Raw genomic sequence first — 15,672 nt, forward strand, 5'->3', positions numbered from 1 at the left:
TCTGCAAAACATGACTTAGTACTTGGTGGCAAAACCCTTGTTGGCAATCACAAAGGTCAGACGTTTCTTGTAGTTGGCCACCAGGTTTGCACACATCTCAGGAGGGATTTTGTTCCACTCCTCTTTGCAGATCTTCTCCAAGTCATTAAGGTTTCGAGGCTGACGTTTGGCAACTCCAACCTTCAGCTCCCTCCACAGATTTTCTATGGGATTAAGGTCTGGAGACTGGCTAGGCCACTACAGGACCTTAATGTGCTTCTTCTTGAGCCACTCCTTTGTTGCCTTGGCCATGTGTTTTGGGTCATTGTCATGCTGGAATACCCACCCACGACCCATTTTCAATGCCCTGGCTGAGGGAAGGAGGTTCTCACCCAAGATTTGACAGTACATGGCCCCATCCATCGTCCCTTTGATGCGGTGAAATTGTCCTGTCCCCTTAGCAGAAAAACACCCCCAAAGCATAATGTTTCCACCTCCATGTTTGACGGTGGGGATGGTGTTCTTGGGGTCATAGGCAGCATTCCTCCTCCTCCAAACACGGCGAGTTGAGTTGATGCCAAAGAGCTCCATTTTAGTCTCATCTGACCACAACAATTTCACCCAGTTCTCCTCTGAATCATTCAGATATTAATTGGCAAACTTCAGACGGCCCTGTATATGCTTTCTTGAGCAGGGGGACCTTGCGGGCGCTGCAGGATTTCAGTCCTTCACGGCATAGTGTGTTACCAATTGTTTTCTTGGTGACTATGGTCACAGCTGCCTTGAGATCATTGACAAGATCCTCCCGTGTAGTTCTGGGCTGATTCCTCACCGTTCTCATGATCATTGCAACTCCACGAGGTGAGATCTTGCATGGTGCCCCAGGCCGAGGGAGATTGACAGTTCTTTTGTGTTTCTTCCATTTGAGAATAATCGCACCAACTGTTGTCACCTTCTCACCAAGCTGCTTGGTGATGGTCTTGTAGCCCATTCCAGCCTTGTGTAGGTCTACAATCTTGTCCCTGACATCCTTGGAGAGCTCTTTGGTCTTGGCCATGGTGGAGAGTTTGGAATCTGATTGATTGATTGCTTCTGTGGACAGGTGTCTTTTATACAAGTAACAAACTGAGATTAGGAGCACTCCCTTTAAGAGTGTGCTCCTAATCTCAGCTCGTTAGCTGTATAAAAGACACCTGGGAGCCAGAACTCTTTCTGATTGAGAGGGGGTCAAATACTTATTTCCTTCATTAAAATGCAAATCAATTTATAACATTTTTGACATGCGTTTTTCTGGATTTTTTTGTTGTTGTTCTGTCTCTCACTGTTCAAATAAACCTACCATTAAAATTATAGACTGATCATTTCTTTGTCAGTGGGCAAACGTACAAAATCAGCAGGGGATCAAATACTTTTTTCCCACACTGTATATATATATATATATCCAGGCTCTGTCGTAGCCGGCCGCGACCGGGAGACCCATGGGGCGGCGCATAATTGGCCCAGCGTCGTCCAGGGTAGGGGAGGGAATGGCCGGCAGGGATGTAGCTCAGTTGGTAGATCATGGCGTTTGCAACGCCAGGGTTGTGGGTTCGATTCCCATGGGGGGCCAGTATGATAAATATAAAATAATCTATGCACTAACTGTAAGTCGCTCTGGATAAGAGCGTCTGCTAAATGACTAAAATGTCAAATGTAAATGTATACACACACATACAGTGGGGAGTATTTGATACACTGCCGATTTTGCAGGTTTTCCTACTTACAAAGCATGTAGAGGTCTGTAATTGTTATCATAGGTACACTTCAACTGTGAGAGACTGAATCTAAAACAAAAATCCAGAAAATCATTGTATGATTTTTAAATAATTAATTTGCATTTTATTGCATGACATAAGTATTTGATCACCTATCAACCAGTAAGAATTCCGGCTCTCACAGACCTGTTAGTTTTTCTTTAAGAAGCCCTCCTGTTCTCCACTCATTACCTGTATTAACTGCACCTGTTTAAACTCGTTACCTGTATAAAAGACACCTGTCCACACACTCAATCAAACAGACTCCAACCTCTCCACATTGGCCAAGACCAGAGAGCTGTGTAAGGACATCAGGGATAAAATTGTAGACCTGCACAAGGCTGGGATGGGCTACAGGACAATAGGCAAGCAGCTTGGTGAGAAGGCAACAACTGTTGGCGCAATTATTAGAAAATGGAAGAAGTTCAAGATGACGGTCAATCATCCTCGGTCTGGGGGTCCATGCAAGATCTCACCTCGTGGGGCATCAATGATCATGAGGAAGGTGAGGGATCAGCCCAGAACTACACGGCAGGACCTGGTCAATGACCTGAAGAGAGCTGGGACCACAGTCTCAAAGAAAACCATTAGTAACACACTACGCCGTCATGGATTAAAATCCTGCAGCGCACGCAAGGTCCCCCTGCTCAAGCCAGCGCATGTCCAGGCCGGTCTGAAGTTTGCCAATGACCATCTGGATGATCCAGAGGAGGAATGGGAGAAGGTCATGTGGTCTGATGAGACAAAAAATATAGCTTTTTGGTCTAAACTCCACTCGCCGTGTTTGGAGGAAGAAGAAGGATGAGTACAACCCCAAGAACACCATCCCAACCATGAAGCATGGAGGTGGAAACATCATTCTTTGGGGATGCTTTTCTGCAAAGGGGACAGGACGACTGCACCGTATTGAGGGGAGGATGGATGGGGCCATGTATCGAGAGATCTTGGCCAACAACCTCCTTCCCTCAGTAAGAGCATTGAAGATGGGTCGTGGCTGGGTCTTCCAGCATGACAACGACCCGAAACACACAACCTGGGCAACTAAGGAGTGGCTCCGTAAGAAGCATCTCAAGGTCGTGGAGTGGCCTAGCCAGTCTCCAGACCTGAACCCAATAGAAAATATTTGGAGGGAGCTGAAAGTCCGTATTGCCCAGCGATAGCCCCGAAACCTGAAGGATCTGGAGAAGGTCTGTATGGAGGAGTGGGCCAAAATCCCTGCTGCAGTGTGTGCAAACCTGGTCAAGACCTACAGGAAACGTATGATCTCTGTAATTGCAAACAAAGGTTTCTGTACCAAATATTAAGTTCTGCTTTTCTGATGTATCAAATACTTATGTCATGCCATAAAATGCAAATTAATTACTTAAAAATCATACAATTGGTGGGGGAAAAAAGTATTTAGTCAGCCACCAATTGTGCAAGTTCTCCCACTTAAAAAGATGAGAGAGGCCTGTAATTTTCATCATAGGTACACGTCAACTATGACAGACAAATTCAGAAAAGAAAATCCAGAAAATCACATTGTAGGATTTTTTATGAATTTATTTGCAAATTATGGTGGAAAATAAGTATTTGGTCACCTACAAACAAGCAAGATTTCTGGCTCTCACAGACCTGTAACTTCTTCTTTAAGAGGCTCCTCTGTCCTCCACTCGTTACCTGTATTAATGGCACCTGTTTGAACTTGTTATCAGTATAAAAGACACCTGTCCACAACCTCAAACAGTCACACTCCAAACTCCACTATGGCCAAGACCAAAGAGCTGTCAAAGGACACCAGAAACAAAATTGTAGACCTGCACCAGGCTGGGAAGACTGAATCTGCAATAGGTAAGCAGCTTGGTTTGAAGAAATCAACTGTGGGAGCAATTATTAGGAAATGGAAGACATACAAGACCATATAATCTCCCTCGATCTGGGGCTCCACGCAAGATCTCACCCCGTGGGGTCAAAATGATCACAAGAACGGTGAGCAAAAATCCCAGAACCACACGGGGGGACCTAGTGAATGACCTGCAGAGAGCTGGGACCAAAGTAACAAAGCCTACCATCAGTAACACACTACGCCGCCAGGGACTCAAATCCTGCACTGCCAGACGTGTCCCCCTGCTTGTCCAGGCCCATCTGAAGTTTGATAGAGTGCATTTGGATGATCCAGAAGAGGATTGGGAGAATGTCATATGGTCAGATGAAACCAAAATATAACTTTTTGGTAAAAACTCAACTCGTCGTGTTTGGAGGACAAAGAATGCTGAGTTGCATCCAAAGAACACCATACCTACTGTGAAGCATGGGGGTGGAAACATCATGCTTTGGGGCTGTTTTTCTGCAAAGGGAACAGGACGACTGATCCGTGTAAAGGAAAGAATGAATGGGGCCATGTATCGTGAGATTTTGAGTGAAAACCTCCTTCCATCAGCAAGGGCATTGAAGATGAAACGTGGCTGGGTCTTTCAGCATGACAATGATCCCAAACACACCGCCCGGGCAACGAAGGAGTGGCTTCGTAAGAAGCATTTCAAGGTCCTGGAGTGGCCTAGCCAGTCTCCAGATCTCAACCCCATAGAAAATCTTTGGAGGGAGTTGAAAGTCTGTGTTGCCCAGCGACAGCCCCAAAACATCACTGCTCTAGAGGAGATCTGCATGGAGGAATGGGCCAAAATACCAGCAACAGTGTGTGAAAACCTTGTGAAGACTTACAGAAAACGTTTGACCTGTGTCATTGTCAACAAAGGGTATATAACAAAGTATTGAGAAACTTTTGTTATTGACCAAATACTTATTTTCCACCATAATTTGCAAATAAATTCATTACAAATCCTACAATGTGATTTTCTGGAAAAAAAATCTCATTTTGTCTGTCATAGTTGACGTGTACCTATGATGAAAATTACAGGCCTCTCTCATCTTTTTAAGTGGGAGAACTTGCACAATTGGTGGTTGACTAAATACTTTTTTTCCCCACTGTACATCTCATAATTTCCCCCTGGAATTGACTAAATTATATTTCTTCACTAGGAAAACAAATTCGACAAACAACCACAAAGACAAAAACGTGCGCCAGAGGAATACGAAATGAGAAGCTACTCGTTGCAGTAAGTATTCTGGCCTTTATACAATGAGAAGCTACTCGTTGTAGTGAGTATTCTGGCCTTTAGAAAAAGGAATCTGAGGCATATGGAAGTCAACAGGGAACTAAGTGATATACTGTAGGAATGTGATCATGTGCACAGGGTATACTAACGCCTTCCTCCTCCGATTTTCATTAACAGATGACTAACTGCATATCTTGACCATATGAAGGTATCTGAGGAGGGAGCTCCAGGCAATTTTTAATGAAGCATATCTCGTCTCTCTTATGAGAAAAAACAATAACAGCGTAACACTGGCAGAAAATAACAAGATGGCTGTCTTAAGCATGCCTTATTCAGTCTTACATGAACAGTCCTGGACGGAAAGATGACTAATTCCATCATGAAAGGTGTGCACATCTTTTTTGTGTGCCGTTTGATGTCTCTTTTATTCATTTTATCATGTCCTCCAACCAGAGGTGATCCTTTTTGTATTACATATCATGTAAAACGCATGCAAATTATTACGCAATAGGATGCCCAGAATAGACTTTGTTGTTTTCCCTCATGTCTGTGTGGCTATTTTGCGTCCAAATGAATTATGTTTTTTTATGAAATTGTCCTGAACTGAAAAATACTGTTATATTCTTAAAATAACTTTGTACAGCTGATTCATTGTCATTAAACTATGTTTGATTTAGTGAAAGGAAAGTCCACTCTTAACAGCCATTATAGTGAAAATGTGATGCAAGGGATTCAATGTCTGGCAGTATTTACTTGAAAATGATTACAGAAAATGACTACTATAATCTATCTAGTTATAAATAAAATGACAAGTAAGTGTTTATTTTTATTTTTCAGAGTAACTTAGGATGTCTTGTATATGTTGAGGTACGAGTGTTCAAATGATAGCAAATACTGTATGTAAAGAAAAAAATACATTTTATATTTCCCAACTTAATTCATTCATTTTTTTTTTTATGAAATTGTACAGCATGGCTATTATCCTATGCAATATGTATTCATATATAGATATATTGGGGGCAGTTTGTTTTTCTCAGTGAAGCTTTAATATTGTGGGATCACTTGGAAGCTGGTATAGCAAAATGCACTGCTGTAGCTGCATGACTACTCTCCTATAAATACAGTGTATCCATGTGTATTGCAGTGCAAATGGACCTACATTAGGGTGGGAATGGAAGGAGCTACGGTATCTCTAGCCACGATAAAACATATGAGACCAATAACATACGAGACCAATACCTTTTTGAAAATAAAAGGCTCCAAAATACATTTCGTTTTTTTTGCCTGGAAAATCCTTTCTAGAAACCACAACAGTTGTGCCGGTTTAAATATCCTCCTACAACACAATGATCACTATGTTCCAGCACACATTTCCACAATCAGCAGCATGAAGAACAACCCAACCCCCAACTCTTCCAAAACCCACCTCCCACCCACATGTGTACCGTGTGTAGTGAGTTGACCTGTCTCCCTCTGGCTGTTTGTGTTGATGAGCTTCAGCTCCTCAGTCCTGGAGCACTCTCTTCAGCTCCCCCTCCACCTCCTCCACCAAGGCAGGGAAGCTGGGGTCCAAGAGACACAGGCGGAGGAAGGGCTCCAGCTCCCCACGGAACAGAGCACTGTGGCGGTACACCAGGGGCAAGGACAGACCATGCTCGCCCAGGAAGTGCTGAGGAAAAATAGATAGACCAGGGATCTGGGATTTGTTTGTATATAATTACATCCATGATATCGGCTAATTATAATCGCCCAAGTCAGTTAGGTGTTAATTATTTCAGTGGCCTACCCTACACTTCAGTAGTGGCGGGGAATAACAACAAATAAGAGCCGATTAAGTGTATGTTACATTCAAGCTCCATGGGTGAGAGCCGTAATCACACTCCTGAATGTTAAATAGCTACTATTTATTCAGCTTGCGCGATTATCAACCTCCATCAAGTGATCATCACCCTCAGCATTCATCAGTCATCTATCTAATCACTGTGTGGTGTCAGTACCAACCTACCTGGGTAAGACGTTTGATGGATAAAGAGCCCTGGACGACCTCGGGTTCAGTAGCCATAGCCTCCCCAGCACCCGCCTGATGACACACGGTTAAAAAGAAATATGTTACTACTGCCACAGGACTTTACAGGGTAACACACCAAGGGAGGTTAAGCTGCATCATAGCTTCATCATTTATTAAAAGATTTCCCTCAGTCACCACGGCCCTTTCATCCTCACTGAGAGCTTTTTCAAATGTGTGTGATTGTGTTTATCGTTGGTTTAATTTCTCCCCCTTCTGTGTCGGGAGGTTAAGGATTAACATATCACACATTGTCATTGATTCATACATAAAATCCATATTAACCTAGTTTGTTCCAGTGCCATCCAGTATTAAACAAGCTATTTTGTTTTCATGCTTGTAAATAGCACCATCTAGTGGGTGATTCTTACTGAAACAACAGCAACTTTAGTCCCTCATTAACTAGTTTACATTATGAAGAATAACATTCTTAAAATAAGAACAGCAACAAAGGTGGAAAAAAACCACGCACTGCACTCATTTCAATTAGTTAATGTATTGCAGGAGCTGTTCCAATTCAGATGTTCCAAAATACACTTTCCTGATGCAATACGTGGCTACATGTTTTCAGTGTATGTGTTGTTGAGTACCTGTTGATCCTGTGCAGTGGTCTTGGTAGGGGGCTGATTGGATGTTGGGGGGCAGCTGAGTGGTGGTGGTGGGGGCCCCCCCTGTGTGGTGACAGGCAGGTACTCCTTCAGTCTGAGTACTGCACTGCCACACTCCTCCAGAGCCTCAGCCCTGCTGCTACCACTGAACTGCATCCTCATCAGACGGCTCTCCCCCTGCACATACACAGAAATGTTTTGTTTGAGAGCTAGCCTATATCTCCTCTTCACCGCTACTGAGGCAATCTTGACCAGCAGACTACAAGCTTGACATGCCACTTACAATTCATCACAGTCACACTTACCTACAACACTTATTTAGCCTACATATCACTCACAAGCCAGGCCGTTGGCAGAATATGGACAGCCAAAGCACCACTCACAGCCAGCTAGTTGTGCCAAGACTGTTCAAAATGCATCGTGTCAGGCCTCAGATCCCCTTAATTCAGGCCATTTAATGACCAATTACACTGTTGTCTCAGCACAGCCACCCCTGCCAAACATCGGCTCTGCCACACTAATGTCAATGTGAAATCTGGCTATGGTAAATAAAGCTGCCACTATACAAATTGTGGGGAAATTACCGACTGTAAAATTCCAGTGTTGCCTTGTAGTCAACATTAGCCTAAGTTTCATATAAAAGTAGGTGCTAGAATAATAATACAATTTGGTATGTAGACTCTTGTATACTGTAGCTAGCTTCTATTTAAAAAATGGTGTTGTTTCTAAAAGCAAATAAAGGCTTGCAATCCATATATGACATATCTCCAAGAATATAACTTTAGCAACCCACCTTAACAGTCAGACGGAACAGCAGGGTATCTGATTTCTGCTGAACTTTGAGGAAGCTTGGAGCATCAAGCAAGGAAAACCCATCCTGAAAAATGCACTAGCACAACAATCAGACTGACAAACAATGGTAAACAAACAACAGTCATGGTAGTAAAACCAAAGTCAAATTGGATAGGGCACACAGCTAAACCTCATGTCTTCAATGAGACATACAAGTCCATTTAACAGTATCAGACCGAGCATTCAGCAATCACAGCTCTACTTTTGGTTAGCAGGAGCAATTTCAAATGATCTGAAATGACATAAGCACGCCTCCAGGGGGCTCTATTGACTCAGAAACCCATCCAGCCCCTGTGACCAGCAGCATGCCATCAGTATGTATTTGGATAGATAACTTCTATCTCCATCTCAAACAACCAGCTGTTGGAGGCTGAATGTTGTCGTACTAAATATTCGTTTTGATAGAGTCATAGTCTCTTGAGTAGAAATCTCTCCATGTTTAGGCTACAATGAATAAAAACAGGTGTTAGTTTAGTTCCATGTATGAATCAGCACTTTTCTAACCAAGTGAAAAATTACACTACCCTGAATACACTGAATACTTTGAAATTATGTCTGACACCTTACAATTTGTAACTATTTAACATCAACTAAAGTCTAAATCTATTTAAACACTATTCTGTTTAGTATAGTTTCTTCAGTCTTAGAATTTGCGTTGAAATGTACCAGTGAAATATAGGCCAATAATACCTGCTGCCTGCTGTGTTGACAGGAGACAGTAGTTGCTTTATGCACATTAATAATGATAGAAAATGTGTTAGACCTTGGCCTGAGCACTGGGAAATGCTAGCTTTATGACATTATATTTGGAATAACATTTTACCATAGCAACAGATCCTTCTTAGTGATAAAGATACTGCAAGTTATGTTTTCTCCATTTCAAATGGACTTCAGCGCACTGGAGGGATGGATACTCTACTCAGCTCTGTTACATAAAACATTACATTTCAGCTCCATACTTCTAGATTCAAAACAGATTTCAATTTTCCTACTCCACTGAGATGTTTCGAAGGGATTAGATCAAATTCTTATTTTTAGTTGCAAATTATTATATCAGGAAGGAATCACATGACATAATTTGAACAAGACTTGTCTTCAAGTAATTCTGTGAGGCATAGCAAGTCGTTTTCTGAGACATGGTTAGTTATCTGAGTCAGGTTGAGAGGTTCCATTTCCTATAATCCCAATCCCCCCTCCTTCCTCCAAAAAATGAGAGAAAACCCCCATTACACGATATCTTGGATCAGGAGTAATCTGGATAATGATTACACTTAATAACCCTCTCTCCTCTACCATGGTTCAACCTAATATGGCATCATCATTCAGTTGGGACTCCCCTGGCTTCAGCCACTGTGTCCTACTGTAATCTCTCTGTATTGAAAGATACTCAAGAGCATTAAGATTAAGGGCGCCGATCTATCAATGACCGCTATCCCCTTTTGTCAGAGAGCACTTTGTGTCCTGACCTGAATAAGCATGTAGCCTTGCCTGGCACCCTGGCTCAGCAAGATAGCTGTAGCCACTTTCCATGCAGTACTCAATGTGGCATAGTGCAGCTACGGCCGTTGTGTTTCTACAGCAAATCCTGCTTATTGTGCTAAGATATCGGAGTCTCTCAGCTGCACACAGAGTCTGGCAGTGAATCTTGAGAAGGCACAGGATGAACTACACACTAACACAGGCGCTATTCTGTGTATAGCAGCAACATAGCTGGTGTTCAGTATTTGTTCTAGTTCCCTGTATTTCCAAGGACTTGGAATCAAGTAATTTGAATACTAAAATTGGGGTCACTTTTTAACATTGTTGCAAACACATAAAATTGTATCCATAGCTAGGCTATCTGCCTATAAGCCTAACAGTGGAGATCTAAGCTTAGACTAGCCAGAGTTAGTAGGCAAACTATTTGTTAATACATTTTAAAATAATCACAAGTGCTGCATTATACACTGAGTGTACAAAACATTAGGAACACCTTTCTAACATTGAGTTGCACCCCTTTTGCCCACAGAATAGCCTAAATTCTTCGGGGCATGGAGGACTCTACAAGGTGTCGAAAGCATTCCACAGGGATGCTGGCCCATGTTGACCCCAATCCTTCCCACAGTTGTGTCAAGTTGGCTGGCTGTCCTTTGGGTGGTGGACCATTCTTGATGCACACGGGAAACTGTTGAGCGTGAAAAACCCATTAGCGTTGCAGTTCTTGACACACTCAAACCGGTGCGCCTGGCACCTACTACCATACCCAGTTCAAAGACACTGCAATCTTTTGTCGTGCCCATTCACCCTCTGAATGGCACACATACACAATCAATGTTTCAATTGTCTCAAGGCTTAAAAAGCATGTTTTAACCTGTCTCCTCCCCTTTATCTACACTGATTGAAGTGGATTTAACAAGTGACATCAATAAGGGTTCATAGCTTTCACCTGGATTCACATGGTCAGTATGTCATGGAAAGAGCAGGTGTTCCTAATGTTTTGTAAACTCCGTGTATAATTACACCAACAATGAGTGCAGGTTGGACAATAACAGCTATTATGTCTATGGGGTGTACATTTGTCAATAATTTGGTATATAATAATGAGTTACTGAATATATTGGGGGATATTTTAAGGCTATATAAGCTTATTTGGGTAACGTTACATTGTTACTTGGCCTAGATCAAATACTGTAAAAACTAGGTCCAGATCCATCCAGGAATGACTTGACTTTCGGACATCAAAGGGCATCTAACTTAGTCAGACCTCAACTCACTTACCAGAAGATCGTGGCCTTGGGACACCAGCATATGACCGGATTCCACAATGGTGAGCACCAATTCACCCGCACTTTCACTGGGCTCAAACAGCTAGAGAAGTTAAGACACATTTTTCAACATCTACAGCTAGATGATTCACATCACATCTGAGGCAAGTTCATTCAATAACCATAATGTAAAGTGTAGGCCTATAACAATTTGATTTGCTAATGTCCTAAACATTTGTAAACAACTGTGTTAGCCTAGCTAGCAAGGGTCGTTAGGTAGCTAACGTTAGCTAGCGTTATCACAAATAAAACAGATGTCGGGAATTTTGGCCTAGACAACTCATGTCACCTTCCATGGATTACCGCCGTCTTCTTTGGTCCCAGGCAAAAAACGTCCAAAGCGTTTCAACCTCCATATAGATTTATGTACAATTGCCATTTGTAAAAAATATATATATATCTCAGAAGAGCTAACGCTATCTAGCTAGCCACGTTTGTTTGCCGCGATGAGCGCGGGAAAACCAGAAATTTGCGAGCTCATGAGTCACCCAGGTAGATTGTGTTTCTGGGTGCGCGCGCATGCGCTGGATTCTGGCTGGGGATCCAAGAAGTGCACTTTTTTTTATGCTAGCCCAGCACAGCACACCACAGCAGTTGCACCTACTCAACTCTAACCTAATCCCCAGGCTCCATTGCTCAACCTTTGATTAGCTGAGTGAAATGTTAGTGGTGCTGGATTAGAATAGTGACCACGTTTACATGAGCACAGTAGTTATATCTCATATACCGTTTAAGGTTTTATTCGGCATAAGGTGTTTACATGCACCTTTGATATCCCGCTCACGAGTATCCCTGTATCCATGAATAAATATAATATTCCTCATAAATGTATATGGAATATTAACTGAAATATGCATACTGACTGTAGGCCAATAACCTAATATAATTTAACTAGTTTCTCCTTTTTTGCAGTAAAATTATACAACAAATGTTAATTTTGTCTCGGGAACAGGAGTGGAGAAATATGATTTCTTTCAGCATCTCTTGAGAAAATGCGAATGAGCATGTAATGTAATGTGTTATGTTTGACTCTGTTTTGCAAGCAGACAGTATTTCACCAGTGGTGGTTGCTGATGTTTAAGATGAGGGAGGATGATATCTTTTTTTTATGAGCATTGCCTTATTTCTATTACAGCATATTGGATGACAGTCATTCATATTCCATTCACCGCTCAATGTAACATCGATAGGTTTAGGCTACTACTACATGATACTCTAATTTTCCCAATACCCCATCATGAGGTTGGTACAACCTAGCCTATGAATGAAAGTTTACAACTTAGGTGCACAGGTCGAGAGAAAAATGTAAGTAATCAAGGTGACAGACAGTGGCACATTCAGTACCGCCTTGCACACTCTTGCCTGCATCTAGCTGATCTAGGGTGTAATCGTTAGTCCAACAGTTGCAAACGAGAGTTTCTATTGGACAAATTCAGGTATGTTTATCCCCATTTCGTTCCGTTTGCTTCTGTTTAAGAACTGTATTTCAACAGAATTTGGGGAATGAATACACCCCTGATCACACGCAAACACAGTTCACTTTCATAGCAACCACATACAAACAGCATGAACATTCTGAACATTCCTTCTCGCATCTACACGCTCTCTTCCTCTCACCTTTTCCGTTGTGGACTTCAGTGAACAACACATCAGCTGTCTGTGACCAGGTGAAAAAACCTTTCCAAGCCAAACCTTCATATCATAACCACATAATATAGCTCTCTCTCTCTCTCTCTTGCTTTTCCTTCATTTTTATATCAATACATTTGTTCAAAACTGTTCAACTATTGTCTTTCACTCTCGTTGAGTCAACTACTCACCATGCACTGCAGTGCTAGCTAGCTGTAGCTTATGCTTTCAGTACTAGATTCATTCTCTGATTGTTTGATTGGGTGGACAACATGTCAGTTCATGCTGCAAAAGCTCAGATAAGTTGGAGGGCATCCTCCAGAAGTTGTCATAATTACTGTGTAAGTCTATGGAAGTGGGTGAGAGCCATGAGCCTCCTGGGTTTTATATTGAATTCAATGTACCCAGAAGAGGACAGAAGCTAGCTGTCCCCCGGCTACACCATGGTGCTACCCTACAGAGTGCTGTTGGGGCTACTGTAGACCTTCATTGCAAAACAGTGTGTTTTAATCAATTATTTGGTGAAGTGAATATATTTAGTATAGGCCTAGTTTTATCTAAAAAGGGTAACTTTTTTAATGTTTCACTATTTTTATTTTTATGAAATTCAGTGAGGAGGATAGTCCTCCCCTTCCTCCTCTGAGGAGCCTCCACTGATTTTGAGCCACTTAAAATATGCACCCAAGACCAACTGAAGTCTTGTTTAATCGTTTTCTCAGCTTTTCATTTCCTTAAAACTGGTCAAACTGATGACATTTGGACACTTTGCACAGGACCAATCTTTCAACTGTTTTGGAGTAATTGCGTTTTCTTCCCGGTCCCTAAACAAAACAGACAACTTTACTATTGTTACCTAGATTACTAATGCATTCATTCTATCAATGTAAGACATTATTCTGGTGAGCACTACTTTATTTAGTCTTCTGGGGCAACAAGTTATGAAAGAAGAGAAGCTGCATGTATCTTAACTATAGTTGACATACAAATGGCCTACCAAATGTCCAACAAAATGTCTGAAATTATAATATGGACTACCAATTGGCAGAAATTATAAGCAGAAACAATTAAAATTAGGGGTGAAAGTAGCCAGGCTATACGGTCCAGTACAGATTATCTGCAAAATAAATAATTATTATTTGAAGTGATTTGTTTGATAATCAGATGTTAACATCGCCACCCATGTTATCCGAAACCTAGCCTGCGCAGACTGCGAAAAACAACAGTAAAGGTGATACGATGTTTACATGCCTCAGTATCCCGTCTAAGATCTGCATATCCCAGGCATCTTATCCGGGTTTCTCATAACCGAGATACAAGCTTTTTCGGGTTATTGTAAACGGAATATGATGTTTATGTGTCAACTAAAAAACGGAATACTTGAGTATCCCTAATAATAATGGGATATTGGTGTGCATGTGACTGTGGTCAGTGTAGTGTACAGATGTAGGATCTTGATTTAAGCCATGTTTGCAACATCAGGAAAATAATCCTGCAGCAACAGGAAATGTGAATTATTATGTAGATTATAATTAAATGACATTTTTTGTATGGGTTAATACATTTTTCATAAGGGAAAATCAAGTCTGAAATTTCAAAGTGGACATTTCAAACTTCATAAGCCTATTTAAACCTCAAATACACTACAAGTTTTACATTTCCTGCATTGCATCATTAGGCTATGTCATTAGGCTATAGGCAAAAGCTATAATAAAAGGTATAATAGGTCCACACTCAAAAAGATGTCGCATAAAGCTTACTTCATTTTTAGATTTTTTTGTTATTTTTACTGCCTTCTTCAGTGCGTAGGTACAATTTTATTTAAATTCAAAACAGCATTTATAGGGAACAACTGATTAGCAGCAGGTGCTTCTAATCAGGGTTGCCACTCATCTGCCAATCAGGGATGTGGCTTTTCTGGTCTACCTGTATACAAGTTAGTCACAAAGAAATACAGAATTATTGGGTATGGGAGCGGGCATGAAGGGCAATTGAGGGCATCAGGCGTGAACCATTCATGAATCAGCCTTAAGTGTCTGCTCACTTGGATACATTATATCAATTCATGAGATAGCTTACCACAGCCTACAGTGGGGAAAAAAAGTATTTAGTCAGCCACCAATTGTGCAAGTTCTCCCACTTAAAAAGATGAGAGAGGCCTGTAATTTTCATCATAGGTACACGTCAACTATGACAGACAAAATGAGAAAAAAATTCCTGAAAATCACATTGTAGGATTTTTAATGAATTTATTTGCAAATTATGGTGGAAAATAAGTATTTGGTCAATAACAAAAGTTTCTCAATACTTTGTTACAGTGGGGGAAAAAAGTATTGTCAGCCACCAATTGTGCAAGTTCTCCCACTTAAAAAGATGAGAGAGGCCTGTAATTTTCATCATAGGTACACGTCAACTATGACAGACAAAATGAGAAAAAAAATTCCAGAAAATCACATTGTAGGATTTTTAATGCATTTATTTGCAAATTATGGTGGAAAATAAGTATTTGGTTAATAACAATAGTTTCTCAATACAGTAATCCCTCGTTTATCGCGGGGGTTACGTTCCGAAAATGACCCGCGATAAGTGAAATCCGCGAAATAGAAAACTTTTTTTTTTTTACAATTAGCAACTATTACATGTATACAAATACAGTGACTCACGTGTAGGCCGTTTCACTGCTCTTCAGACTGGGCCGCTGCATCCTGACTGCGCTCTGCAGTGTTCTCTTCTTCTGAAGCCCGCGGTGCAGGTGTGTTTGTTCGGGAGAAGAACATAGTGATAGGCAGCTGTTGTCGCTCTTTTTTCTTCTTTGCAAAAAGATCCTTGTACACCGACATGCCACCATCG

The 15,672-nt window shown here is 41.4% G+C and overlaps 1 protein-coding gene and 1 long non-coding RNA gene across 3 annotated transcripts; one reads left to right on the forward strand and one right to left on the reverse strand.

The window, feature by feature from the left end:
- The first annotated feature begins 4,701 nt into the window (after positions 1-4,701).
- Positions 4,702-6,136, forward strand: LOC123490863. Its single transcript, XR_006661076.1, has 2 exons — positions 4,702-4,867; positions 5,045-6,136. It is a non-coding gene; the product is annotated as an uncharacterized LOC123490863 (long non-coding RNA).
- Positions 5,800-11,678, reverse strand: LOC121582266 (meiotic recombination protein REC114). Of its 2 annotated transcripts, none has more exons than XM_045220711.1 (6): positions 11,486-11,678; positions 11,150-11,239; positions 8,334-8,417; positions 7,523-7,717; positions 6,873-6,947; positions 5,800-6,536 (listed from the first exon to the last, which is right to left on the reverse strand). In XM_045220711.1, exons 1-6 carry the CDS (start codon positions 11,573-11,575, stop codon positions 6,372-6,374), a joined length of 699 nt encoding a protein of 232 aa, XP_045076646.1. In that variant the 5' UTR covers positions 11,576-11,678; the 3' UTR covers positions 5,800-6,371. The 2 variants fall into 2 exon arrangements, with proteins under 2 accessions (XP_045076646.1, XP_041753889.1); XM_041897955.1 differs by having other exon boundaries at positions 8,334-8,429.
- Positions 11,679-15,672: the final 3,994 nt, after the last annotated feature.

The sequence above is a fragment of the Coregonus clupeaformis genome, unplaced genomic scaffold (assembly GCF_020615455.1).
Source record: "Coregonus clupeaformis isolate EN_2021a unplaced genomic scaffold, ASM2061545v1 scaf5161, whole genome shotgun sequence".
Classification (NCBI taxonomy): Eukaryota; Metazoa; Chordata; class Actinopteri; order Salmoniformes; family Salmonidae; genus Coregonus; species Coregonus clupeaformis.